Source organism: Abramis brama (genome assembly GCF_963993115.1).
Source record: "Abramis brama genome assembly, chromosome: 6".
Classification (NCBI taxonomy): Eukaryota; Metazoa; Chordata; class Actinopteri; order Cypriniformes; family Leuciscidae; genus Abramis; species Abramis brama.
Genome location: NC_139968.1, coordinates 31,494,069 through 31,508,030, shown reverse-complemented (window position 1 = coordinate 31,508,030; position 13,962 = coordinate 31,494,069). Strand labels below are relative to the sequence as shown.

The following is a 13,962-nucleotide window of genomic DNA, read 5'->3' as shown; positions in this document are numbered from 1 at the left end:
TCTTTTGCCGCTGCCTGTTTTGCTAATTGATCTGCTTCCTCATTTCCCACCACTCCTGTATGCGCTGGAACCCACAAAAACTGAACTACATTTTTTTCCTGATGTATCATGTACAATAACTGAAGGATCTCCAAGACTAAATCCTGTCTAGTTTCAGACTGTTGAGCGTCCAAACATAGTAAGGCTGAACTCGAATCTGTGCATATTATCTGTGCATAGTTTTATTTAATCCCATTTCATATACTTTAGTTATTGCTGTCATAATCGCTAATAACTCTCCCGTAAACACTGATACCTGATTGGAAATTCTCTTTTTCCCTGATATTTTTAAACTTGGGATGATGTATGCTATTCCCACCTGGCCATTTGGATCCTTAGATGCATCTGTATACACTTGTATATACTGATCATAATTATTTCCGATATACTCTGTCAACTTTGCCTCTTGTATCTCTTGATCTTTCATCTGTCTCTTTTCCAGTAAAAATAAGTCTATAACTGGCTGAGGTAAAATCCATAAAGGTGTTTGCGATAATATTACTGTTGGGATAACTTCATACTCATTTAATTCCATCTCACGCACTACATCTACGATGATCCAACCAAAGCTATTCACTTGCTTTTTTCCCCATGTTCCCAACTTGCCTCAAGCAATCCTTTTATCGGATGATTTTCTTTTTGTCCTATTAAACCTGCCCAATACGTCAATAACAATTGCATCCTTCTTAGATGAACTGGCAACTCCCCCATCTCAACCTGCAATGCTGGAACTGGAGAAGAAGGAAAAGCCCCGCAACAGATTCTCAAAGCTTTTGACTGAATCTTTTCCAATCTTCCTAATTGTGTCTTAGTTGCTGAACCATAGGCAATACATCCATAGTCTAATATCGCTCTTATCATTGTTGAGTAAATTGTTTTTAATGACAATCTATCCGCTCCCCACTCCCGACCTGAAATACATCTCATAACATTCAATTTTTTTTTACATTTTTCCTCCATCTTATTTATGAGTGTACTCCACGTAACCCTTTTATCAAACCACATACCTAAAAATCGTATCACTTTAACTTGTTCTAGCTCTTTATCATATAGCTGCAACTTTAAATCTATATTTGCCCTTTTATTTGTAAAGAAAAAATATTTGGTTTTCTCCACAGAAAATTTAAAACCCCATTTATGAGACCATTCCTCAACATCTAATAAGGCTGACTGCATTTTATTAACAATGTACTTGACATTCCTACCTCTCAGCCACAAAGCTCCATCATCTGCGAACAATGACTTATTGATATTTCTCTCTATATTAGCAAATACATCATTAATCATAATTATAAATAATAAAGGACTAATAACACTACCCTGTGGTGTTCCATTATCAATACTTCCTTTCCTTGATATATATTCCCCAACCTTTACTCTAATATTTCTTTCTATTAGAAACTCTTTAATCCAATTATATAACCTACCACCTATTCCATACCGATCTAATTTAATCAACAAACCTTCTTTCCATAACATATCATAAGCTTTCTCAACATCAAAGAAAACTGCTACAACCGTTTCTTTATTAATCAAAGCTTTCCTAATATCTGATTCTAAATTAATGATTGAATCCATTGTTCCTCTTCCACGTCTAAATCCACTCTGATATGGAGAGAAAAAAATATTTTTCTCCATATTATACCTTAGTCGATCTGTAATCATTTTTTCCATTAATTTACATAAATGAGATGTTAAAGCAATTGGTCTATAATTTAAGGGGTTGCTAGGATCTTTACCTGGTTTCTTTATGGGTATTATTAGTGCTTCTTTCCATCCCTGGGGTAACACCCCCTCCATCCATACCCTATTATAAAATTCCAAAATTATTTTCAACGCCTCATCACTTAACTTTTTTATTATGACATAACTAATTCCATCTTGACCTGGGGTTGAAGCCTTAGTGTTATTTAATGCTCTTTTTAACTCTGGGAATGAAAACAGCACATCTAATGTGCTATTTGAGATCTCCCTTTTATCCCCTATGTATGGATTCTCTATTAACATCTTCTCTCTCATATCCTTACATTCCTTCATCAAATTATCAGAGCTGTTTACTTTTGATAATTCTTTCCTAAACAATTCTGCTTTATCCTCATCACAAACTGCAATTTCTTTCCCAATACTTAACACTGGATAATCATATTCTTTCCTGATTCCACTCATCTTTTTAATCATATTCCATACATCTTCTACTGGCGTACTTCTCCCAATTTCTTCACAGAATGATCTCCAATACTCCTTTTTTTCCTTCTTAATTATTTTCCTAGCTTCTGCCTGATTTTTCTTATATTCTATCATGTTTTTCCAATTATGAGTTCTCTTTAAGATTTTGAATGCCTTCCTTTTCCTTCTAACTGCTGCTGTACATTTCTCATTCCACCATGGAACTATTTTCCCCACTCTATTTCCTAAACTTTTCGGAATACTTTCATTTGCAGCATTACGAATAGCCAATACAGCTCTGTATATATCCTTTCAATTTCTATATCTTCATCCATCTTTATCAACTTAAGTCCTACCTCGCTCAACATTCTGAATGTTTCCCAGTCTGCTTTCTCATATTTCCATTTCTCTGATGTGCCCCGATTTAAATTCCTATCTTCATTATTTACAATTGTACTAACTATAGGAAAGTGATCACTCCCAATTGTACATCTCTTTAACACCTCCCAGTTCATAATTCCACCCAACACATATGAAACAATTGTAAGATCTATAGCTGATTCCCTTCCTGTATTTACATCCAAACGTGTGCCACTTCCATCATTTAAACAAACCAAATTGTTACTCTCTATCATCTCTTCAATTATTAATCCATTTGTATCTGTTAACAACCCACCCCATAATGTATTATGTGCATTAAAATCACCGCACCAAATTACTCTTTCCTCATTTATTCCTTTTATTTCTTCCAGACTATTCTGTGTCAGTCTTTTACATGGATTGTAGTAGTTTATTATATCATAATTTTTCACACCTAACCATATCTCTACCACTATATACTCCATAGTTATTCCTTTCTCCAACACTCTATAAGACATACCCTCTTTTATAAACGTGACACAACTTCCACCATTACCATCTTCCCGGTCCCTTCTCACACTTATATATCCCTTTACTACAAAATCTAATCTAGAATTTAGCCAAGTTTCTTGTATACATATAACATCTGGCTTCTCCTTCATATGACTTATGTATCCTTTAAACTCTTGACCATTAGCACACAGACTTCTAGCATTCCATTGTAAAATGCTTAACATGAATCTGCTATCCAACCCATACTTCCTGGCTTGACTGAAATTCTGTGCTAAGACTTTGCCTTATTTCCTCACATTTCAACCCCTTTATCTCTAGAAATCTCTCTGCTGCCTTGAGAATGATCTGTATCTTTTCTGTTTGGGCTGTACAGTTAATTACTTCTACCATAAAAAGCACAAAACTTTTCTTATTTACCAACATTGTATCGTCCTTAACCCCCCTACCATCAGTTCTTTCTCTATCTTCCTCTCTTCTCCCATACTCCATACTTTCCTTTCCTCTTTGCTTACTCCTAGCATTCACTACCTTCACAGCTTCAGCATACGTTACGTTTTCCTTTACCTTTACCTCCTGTACCTCTATTGCCCTTTTTCTCACCTCACATCCTCCATAAGCAGCATTATGTCCGCCTCCACAATTACAGCATTTCAATTCTACTCCTTCACCGCACTTCCCAAACTCATGCTCCCCTCCACATCTTGCGCATCTTATTTTAGCTCTACACACCGACGCGGTATGTCCATATCTTTGGCAATTGTAACATCTCATTGGAGGAGCATTATACTCCCTTATCGGATAGCTGATAAAACCCATCTTAATCCGTTCTGGCAGATATTTACCTTCAAACTTTAGACGTACTGATAAACTATCCACTTTCCTCCCTTCCCTATTCATCTGTAAACGGATTGCATCTATGATCTTTCCTCCCTCAAGATTAATTTTTAAGTCCTCCATAGTAACTCCTATAGGTACTCCATATATCACACCATAAGTCCACGAATTCTGTCCTACAATCTTAAAGCCCAACACCGTCTGCTTTCCCACACTTTTTACTTTTATAGCTTTGTTTTTCTGCTCTTCATTTTTACAAGCTATCAGTAAAGCCCCATCCTGTAGCACTTTTGCAAATGCTATCTCGCCTAACAATCTCTTCAACTCATGAGTCAACGCCAATGGATTCATTCCTGAAACACCTACCTCTTTTTTTAATTTTAATATTATCCGTAAATCTTTCTTAACCTCATTTCTATCGTCCTTATCTTCCTCACTAGTTAATGAACTACTATCTAATCCTTCCTCCTTACCTTTTTTCCTCTTTTTAGATCCCTTCCTGTTCTTCTCTCTATCCGTGTCCACCCTACTTCCATATCATCCTCCTCTTCCCCTGTATCTTTCAATCTCAAAGTCTCTGATCCATTCCCAGTTCGATTTCCACGAGATCTCTCCTTTGGATTTTTTTAATTCGCCGCCATCCGAACGCCCAACCACCGTCAGCATTTACCTCGGCCCAACCTTGTCGTGAACGTCACTTCCGCTGCTGTTTCCCGCAACCACCGCCCAATCCCTCCTACTCCTCGTTGCTCTCGGGAACACGCCCCAGCACAAGACTTCTTCTTCTTCTTCTTCTTCTTCTTCTTTAATGGCGGACTGCAAACAACGTTTAGGTGCATGCCGCCACCTACTGTACTGGAGTGTGTATTATCATGTCATTTTAAATTCTATTCCATAACCCTGAGTCTTTTGGATGTTCCGTCACATTAAATTGCTAAAAATCATTTAGTCTATCCTTTATTATTTAGCCCATGCCTTGTTTTTGAATAAATAAATCAAATAGTATAGAATACATTTCAGAGAAAAAAATTCTCAATCTTTTCCACTGTCCAAATAGTATTTAAATCTGATTTATATTTTTAATGGAAACAGATAGGCCTTATTGTACATTATTTGCGTGAAAATATGTTCTCAGACAATCCGCTATTATCATGGTAAGCAATCCTTGCTGTAGTTAAAACATTAAAACAGCATGCCACAGAAAAAGTGTTCAAAATCATCGCATACAACACATTTCTAATTATTATAATATAAAAAATGTTGTAACTTCTCAGTAATGATTTCATGTAATTTAAGTGCATTAATGAGAATGACATATTTCATCTAGATGTGTATATCAGACGTAAAACATAGTTTAAATCATACTTTTATTTATTTAATCTGTTATTGTGAACATGCACTGTATGATTAGGACTGAATCATGAATTAGGAATGGAGATTTACGGTTTTCCTTCATCTGCCGTTAGATATATAAGTGTAACGATCACCAGCTGGAGTGCCTCTGAGAGTCACCAGAGGGCACTCCACATCAGACTGATCACTTCACAAACTCAACATCCCATCATGCCGCTTACCTGGGACTGATTGCACATACACCTGCAGCTCATCAGCACTCATCTCATACACCTGCAGCTCATTCACATACACCCATATAAACCTCTGTCACTCTTCAGTTCACTGTGAAGTATTGCCTTGCCCTGGTGTACAATGTCTGAGCATTTTTCCTGTGTTTGCTAAACCGTTACTGACCTTGGATTGTTTATACCGAATTCTGTTGCTTACCTAGACTCGGGCTGTTATATCGACCTCTGATTGTTCTGCTGCTAGGGATGGGGAAATGAAGCCTCATGAATCACTGAGGCTTTCCCCTGACTGTTCCGGGAAAATATTCAAAGCTTCGAGAGTGTCGAGAACAGCGCTGAGAACAGTGCCATCTGGTGCTTATTTAAAACTAGATGTACCGCATCGCGGTACAAAATATGACCGCCGCTCAGGCCTGCACTGGCTTTCCACAAAAATAAATGACGTGGAGTAATTTGGCTGTATTGCGTGTTTATGTATATACCTAAAAAAAGTAATAGTATGTGCATGTCTGTCTGTGTGTGTGTTTGTGTATGTGTGTGTCTGTGTGTGTGTGTGTGTCTGTGCGTGTGCGTACATGTGTGCGCTTGTGTGTGTGTGTCTGTGCATGTGGATTTGTATGTGTGTGTATGGGTGTGTGTCTGTGCGTGTGGATGTCAGTGTGTGTGCATGCTTGCGTTTGTTTGTATTCCTGCATGTGTGTGTGTGACAGTATCATCCTAAACCAGCAACCCTTCGCTCAACAGCACCATCTACAGGCCGATGAGTGTACAGTCACTAAATGTGCACATAAATGAATTTATTTTATACCCCCCCATGGATGAAATTCTACAAAACTTAGAAGAGGATACCCGCAGAGGATGTCAAGTTAATCATACACATGAAATATGGTGCAGTTCTGAACATCTCCACTGAAGATAGGGGCGATTAAAGCAGAATAATATTGCATTTTCATTTTTTATGGGAGGGGCGCAAATCACAAATGAGTGATTGTGGGCTAGGTTGATGTGGGCCCTTAAGAGCAACATACCATAAAAATTTCTTCATCCTCGGTGCCACGGTTCAGGTAGTTATTTAGGAAAAACTGCATTTTTTGGGGTTTGGGGGGGCCCAGCGCGGGGGGGGAGTGGCCCCCGGGGACCAAACGAAATTTTTCCTTAGAAGTCTAGTGGGGCTACATGCCCACCAAATTTCATGTTCCCCGGTGCTTCGGTGTCCCTGGTATCGTTGACGAAAAATTTACAGGGGCCCCAGCGCGGGGGGGGGGAGTGGCCCCCGGGGACCAAACGAAATTTTTCCGTAAAAGTCTAGTAGACCAACATACCATAAAAATTTCTTCATCCTCGGTGCCACGGTTCATGTACTTATTTAGGAAAAACTGCATTTTTTTGGGTTTGGGGGGGCCCAGGGCAGGGGGGGGAGAGGCCCCCGGGGACCAAACGAAAATTTTCCTTAGAAGTCTAGTGGGGCTACATGCCCACCAAATTTCATGTTCCCCGGTGCTTCGGTGTCCCTGGTATCGTTGACGAAAAATTTACGGGGGCCCCAGCGCGGGGGGGGGGGGAGGGGGAAGTGGCCCCCGGGGACCAAACGAAATTTTTCCGTAAAAGTCTAGTAGACCAACATACCATAAAAATTTCTTCATCCTCGGTGCCACGGTTCAGGTACTTATTTAGGAAAAACTGCATTTTTTGGGTTTGGGGGGGCCCAGCGCGGGGGGGGAGTGGCCCCCAGGGACCAAACGAAATTTTTCCTTAGAAGTCTAGTGGGGCTACATGCCCACCAAATTTCATGTTCCCCGGTGCTTCGGTGTCCCTGGTATCGTTGACGAAAAATTCAGTAAGGTGACAAAAAAAAAAAAAAAAAAAACTTTGACAATCCCTATATGACCGCTTTCGCTAGCTACACTAGCGGCGGTCATAATAAAGCAGCCAGAAGCCTGTGTTAGAAGCTCTGGCAGATGAAGCAACCACAACACACTCCATAGTTTCAATGTTATGTGTACAAATAAAAGCCTTACATGTTTGTGTTTGATTTGTTCATTAAATAAATTAATTTTCCCATTAAAGTGTGACAATAAAATATAATAGCTTATAAGCTTATATGATTCAATAAGATTTAATGTAGGCCTACTCTCTCTCTCTCTCTCTCTCTCTCTCTCTCTCTCTCTCTCTCTCTCTCTCTCTCTCTCTCTCTACACACACACACAATATCAATAATTGTAAATATCAACCAGACTGAGGCAACAATAGGCCTATTTCACAAAAATGGCCGCCGAGACCGGAAGTAGGGTAAACTCTTTTCCGGTGAAAGCACTAGCAGTAGCAGTCGGAGGACAAATGCGGAGACTAAAAGCGGCCAGTCCTGTTGCGTACCTTTTTATGTTTGCACTCATAGAAGAAACAACCGTATTTATTATTGCACAGCTTTCCTTTTGACGAAATGTTGAAAAAGCGCTGGATTTGGGCTATACCGAGAGAAGAGGGGCACTTTTTTGTGTGTTAAGCACTTCACGGAGGATGAAGTCCGTGTAACTTACGAATCTACGAGAGTCCGGTCGTAGATATCTTACACCGCAGGCCGTGCTTTGCAGGTTTTCATGGAACAACTGGGGGAGAAGTTAAATCAGGCCAGACACAGACGACAAAAAGACGTGTCTGTGGTGTGAAGGAGGAAGCAGATGTTGAAAATGGAGTGTTGATGCCGGTTCGGGAGTGATGCCCTGACAAAACATGTTTATATTGCACTTGATTGTTATCTGATTTCCACGTCATGCACTTTTATTTATTATTATTAACTGTTGACAAATTAAAATTGTTTGTAGAAGTTGTTTTCTGTAACTTTCTTAAAAATTAGTGAACACGGAGCAGTTTTTCCGTGAGCGGGACTGGAAAACCCGGAGTGGATCAGGAGCGGAGTGATAACACAACGCTAAGAGTGGAGAGAGGAACATGCTTTTGCTCCACTCCAGGCTTTGATCACATCCCCCTAAGCAGGGTGAATCACCTCGTCTTTCCCATTCAAACTAAAATTAAGACATTTATTACACTATTTGAGAAATGTAAGCATATTTACAGCATTAAAATTATGAACAGTGAATTTAAGATATAAGGACAGGGGGGAACGCTGATATTGACGGAAATCCGTCGTATACTCTCGTAGCGACTGATAACTTTAATCCCTGTATATTATGAAGTGTATTACTGAATATAAAATTACATACATTATGATATATTAGTAAATATATGTCTCACATTTTTAAATATATGAAAATTCTTTATGTATTATTCACTATTGTAATATTAACACAATATATTATTCTGTATATTTTCAAATATACTGTTAAACCATTCAATATATTGATCATTCATATATAGGGAAATATATTTTCTTTTCATAAGGGGACCCGACAGTAAAACGTGATTTTGTAACATCATGATTTTTTAAAACATGTAATATCACTCACTTCATTCATGTTTTTAGTCTAACCATTTTTTTAATTATTTGCCTTAATTTCATTATTAGACCCACTAGCAACGTTAGGTCAAATTCACTGTAAAGATGTACAAGTCTTAGTTTCATTCATGGTGGTAACATGAAAAATGAGCCATAATCTAGTCACTAGTGGAAGATTGCTGCAATCTCCGGGACAAACTAACACTTAATAACATGAAATTTTAACAAAAGCCACTAGATTTCAAACATAGCCTACAATCAGACATCATTTCTATTTATTTATTTATTTATTTATTTTGTTTAGCTATAGTAAGTGTGAGCTTAGTCATCAAGTGCCATGCCATTTAAATGAATGGAACTTTTTTTTTTTATGTAAGCAAACGTCAAGAATAATTTGTAACCTTTGTCCAATTTCGATCTTGTCACAGCTCCATGAAAACTATCAAAAAAACGGACAACATCTGCTATTCTTACTTTTGTCAGATATATTAATGACAGAGAAAACAAGCTGTTCACAGTCCATTTTGAGAATGAATGGCGATCGTAGCGGGCGGCGGCGCGACCGGAAGTATCGTTACCCTACTTCCGGTCTCGGTCGCCATTTTGTGAAATAGGCCTATGACTCGTTAAATACGATCTGAAGTTCGAGCCTTCTGACACCCAAAGCGAAACGCGCACGTGACTGGACAGAAAGTGAGGCTTCGTTTGTCATCGATCACGTGACTCTATAGTAAACCAATACACGCCCCGATACGGGGCTTCACTACAAATTGTGTCGCTTATGTGATACGCGCATCGACGCTTCAGTGTCATATGTAACATCACTATCTGCTGCCTGTCTTGACCCAGGTTGTTCATTGGACTGTGATTCCTGCCGGCTGCCTCGACCCTTGCCTGTTAACTGTTTCTGCTCAGAGATTATCTCCGTTGTTCTGTCTGCCCCTGATTTACCCTGCCTGTTGATTATTCTAATAAAGCTGCATTTGGATCTCTACCTTCGTGTCTCCGAGCAGTTTTGTAACCTAAGCTTCAGCAGTCAGCAGATATAGTTGTGGTTAGAAATTCTAGTTCCACCCATTAGGCCCAAATAACATTTGCTCCTCATCGCTGGAGCTTTGGCGAGGAGAAGCTACACGTAAGCTCATTTGCTCTGCAGTGAGCAGCTCCTAATGCTGGTTTAATCTAAGCCCTGTCTGTGAAACCAGGAGCCTGTACCTTGAAGCTGGTTTAGGTGGCTAGCCAGCTATGTTTCAGTTTAGTTTCCACCAACCCTGGGTTTTAGGTACTATGAAAGTAGCTCGGCTTTAATTGGTGTTCGTTGCCATGGTATCTTACGCTGCACGGCTAACCTGCTCAGGGCAGGCTATGTTCTGGATTCAAGATCTCAGACTGAAGTTTGACCAATCAGCTGAGAGCAAAGAAACATATAGGTGACGTAACTTATTCCTAGTGTCTGTTGCAATGACTTCACCTTTTCTTCCAAATCCGGTGGACATCTCAGCGCAAATTATTAGACGAGCACTTCGTAGAGAAAGAGTTTTTAGCCAGACAAAAGTGGTGTATAAGTGGTATATACTTGCACGGTGGGTGACGCACAGAAGCTATAGGGGTAAACACGGTTTGTTGAACCATTCGTAAGGTGGTCCTCGCTCTGCAGGAGTACATGAATAGTTTCATTAATAGTGTTCCCCGGACATTTATCGACCATGTCCATAAAAGAGGGCTTTTATAAAATTGCCGGTAAGATATATTGATAGGGTGACATCATATGAACACTTTTTTTTTTTTCTTCAAAAAGAACATTTCCCAAATGTACTATATAATATAATACATGTTAAGAATTATTTTAAGTCTTTTTTATTATTATTCTGTTAATCTTATGATATGATTCCCTAGAGTCATTGCAACATGTATACAGTCTATTGCTCCAATCTCCACTGCTCTAGGGAACATGAGGCAGATTATGTTAATAGGAAGTCCTATCACAGCCTTAATGTTCAGGTAGAGATGATGTGAATATGTGAGATGATTTTTTTTTCTGTGAGATGAATCTTTAAATTAATAGTAACATTAACAGATATAACAATGATCTACTAAACATTTCATCTGCAGATGACTTGTGGTCACATGAACGTATGATCACAAGTTTGGATGCCAAATGGCCTGGCTCCAGTGCATGGAATTTTCCGTGAGTCTGTGTTGTGTCAGCGCTTTAAATAAAGCAAGTTAAATTTGGTACAATACAAAACACTGTTAATTTGAACTGAGATAGAAAAACCTACACAATAACCCCCTATCATGACCCTCAGATAGGGCCACAGCACCGCTTCAGTGTGGCCCTCAGTAAAACCAGAGTGAAGATAGAGATGACCTTTGGCCTCCTAAAGGCACATTAACTGTGTTCGGCCCTTAAGAGTCACCAGAGCGGGCATCACAGATAGTGGCTGCATGTGCCATTCTGCACAATATAGCCACCATTAGAAAGGAGCAAGAAACACCACAAAACCAGCTTCTCCCCGATGAAACTGACCCGATCACACTTGACCACCCAGCTGGTGCAGATGTAGATGCAATCACCATACAATATTACATTTAATAAAAGCACACTGAAACTGCAGATAGGTCTCAAACTCTTATATTGGTTTTGTGGGATTGGAGGGAGAAAGAGAGCAAGAGAAAGTTGCATTAATAAATATTCATACTAAAGTGTTACTTGGTTAAATAAGTTCACATACTGAGATCAGTTTTATCCAGCTGTTTGATTTTGTTTGGAGCCTCCTCAGCTCACAGTCAGCTCCTTTAGTGTGCAGTCTAGTTCAAGTCTCCTTTAGTGTGCAGTCTAGTTCAAGACTCCTTTTGTACAGGGCCCTGACTGAGTCTGTTTCCACCTGAAACATAATTCCACCACAAACATGATCATTACAAGTTTTCTGGAGGCTCATCAAAATCACAAAAAGTTCCTTGACTTCCTACAAAAACAGGACTGACTGTAATTTATGTCAAGGGTTTTAAATCCTTATCTTGTTCACGTTTCTTCTTAAGCCCATTGAGGTAGAGGCCTCAGTTTCTGGGGCAGGTTGTGAAAAATCCTACAATAAAAGAGATGTGTAAGGTCCAGTCCCTTTTTATGCCACACATTCAAATGTTTGCCATAATAAAAAGCCCAGTGCATTCACATCAGCAACTGTCTCAGAACACACAGACAGAGTGTCTTCATCATTTGGTTCACCCAAATAAAAGACCAATGTAAAGCATAACTGTTATAAAGCAAGTTATGTTCATTGTGTTCTGTCTGCTGCATGTGTAGGAGACTGTGTGTGTGTGCTGTCTTCAACAGGGACACTGTATTTCCCTCTACTGCAGAACATACAGTCAGCCATATTTAAAACTTAAAAAAAGTAGTAATGTATTGCACACATACCCAGTGTTACTTGCTAAGAGGAGCCAGCACCAGGGTCAGATTGTACAGCCGTCCCTTATTGCACTCAGAGCCAACTCCTCCGCCAGTGTATTCTGGTTTTCTGAATTTTACTCTTTATTTCTGTTTGCTGCAAGCAAGTGTTTGTGATAAAATGTTCACAAAAATAATAAAAGGTTGTGGTAAATACTCACCACTTTGAATTATTTTTTGTATATTTTGTCTTTATCTGCTGCCAAGAACATTTGGAGTTGGGGTTGCAACTAAAAATCAATGAATATTAATCTTTCTTAGTACATACATGCGCATTTTTTATATATTATAAAAATAGGCTATAGGCTATATTACACATATAGGCTACACATAAATATACAGGCTACATAATTTTACATAAATATAGAACGTAGGCTATTTGTTTAACACATTAACAATCAGCAATCTTTCTCCAACAGTCTTCTCTTGCTTTGGCAGCAGAGACCGTATTGTTTCGAGGTTGAAATACATATTTAAATTCATCGTAATTATGAATGATTATCTCTTGCTCCTCCGCGGAAAAATATATCGCTCTCGCTCTACCCACGATTGGTTGTTCAGTGTCGACGTCACTCTTTTATGTGCACGCGCGCGTGGACTAGGATCAAAGCCTGAGTTGACAGAGAAAGTTAATGAGCTGCATCATGGTACCAATAAAGCCTGATTGCATCGGTTTGGTTTTGTCAACTCAAAACTTATCCTGTAACCCCGAGTTTGTTCAGCTACCTTCATGGTACAGGCCTCATGTCTGAAATTGGTGCAACATATAAAAGAGGTTTTAGAATGATTCTGTTTTAAATAATAAAAATAAAATACAGCAATGTTTTAATAAGTGCCCTAATGAACCAACCAAATGACTTAATGTTTTTTTTTTTTTTTTTTTTCATTTAACCTTTATTTAACCAGGGAAATCCTTTGAGAACAAGTCTCTTTTACGAAGGAGCCCTGGCCAAGAAGGCCGCCATTTGATTGATTAACATTGTCTGTTTGTTCTGCAGGAGTGTTTGGTGCTGATAAAGATGAAGTGAAGACAGTGCCAGTGAAGGAGGGAGATTCTGTCACTCTAAACCCTGATCTTACTGAAACACAGAAAAATCATAAGTTAGAGTTGTCATTTAGAAGTGCAGTAATAGCTACAATCAATATAACAACTCATCAGATCTCATATAATGATAGTGCTGAGAGATTCAGAGACAGACTGCAGCTGAATCCTCAGACTGGATCTCTGACCATCAAGAACATGAGAACCACAGACACTGGACTTTATACACTAGAGATCACTGGAAAACAACTTTTGAGGAAGTCCTTTAGTGTTACTGTCTACGGTGAGTAGAGAATTCTATGTTATTTATTTATTATTAAATATTAAATGTATTAAATAATATTAAATATTTTCATTTATACTGCTTCTAAATTGTTTATTAGATATACAAATATAGATACAATTCATCGCTATATTGTATAATATAGAGATTAATTGTGACCCATGCTGGCAAGTCAGAATGAGCACATTTTCAAAAATGAAACGAAATTATGCAACAAAATATCAATAACAGATTTTC

At 38.7% G+C, this 13,962-nt stretch overlaps 2 protein-coding genes across 3 annotated transcripts in view; both read left to right on the top strand.

Annotated features, from left to right (window-relative positions):
- The window catches only part of LOC311085769 (elastase-1-like), a 262,685-nt gene that overhangs the window by 129,193 nt on the left and 119,530 nt on the right, over positions 1 to 13,962 (top strand). The gene's annotated exons all lie outside the window — the stretch shown is intronic.
- LOC311085759 (uncharacterized protein) overlaps positions 1 to 13,962 on the top strand; it is a 31,461-nt gene that overhangs the window by 11,512 nt on the left and 5,987 nt on the right. For both annotated transcript variants that reach the window (XM_084118382.1, XM_084118381.1), the window contains exon 3: positions 13,399 to 13,725. In XM_084118382.1, the coding sequence (XP_083974508.1) occupies positions 13,399 to 13,725 (327 nt within the window). The remainder of the gene's footprint in view (positions 1 to 13,398; positions 13,726 to 13,962) is intronic.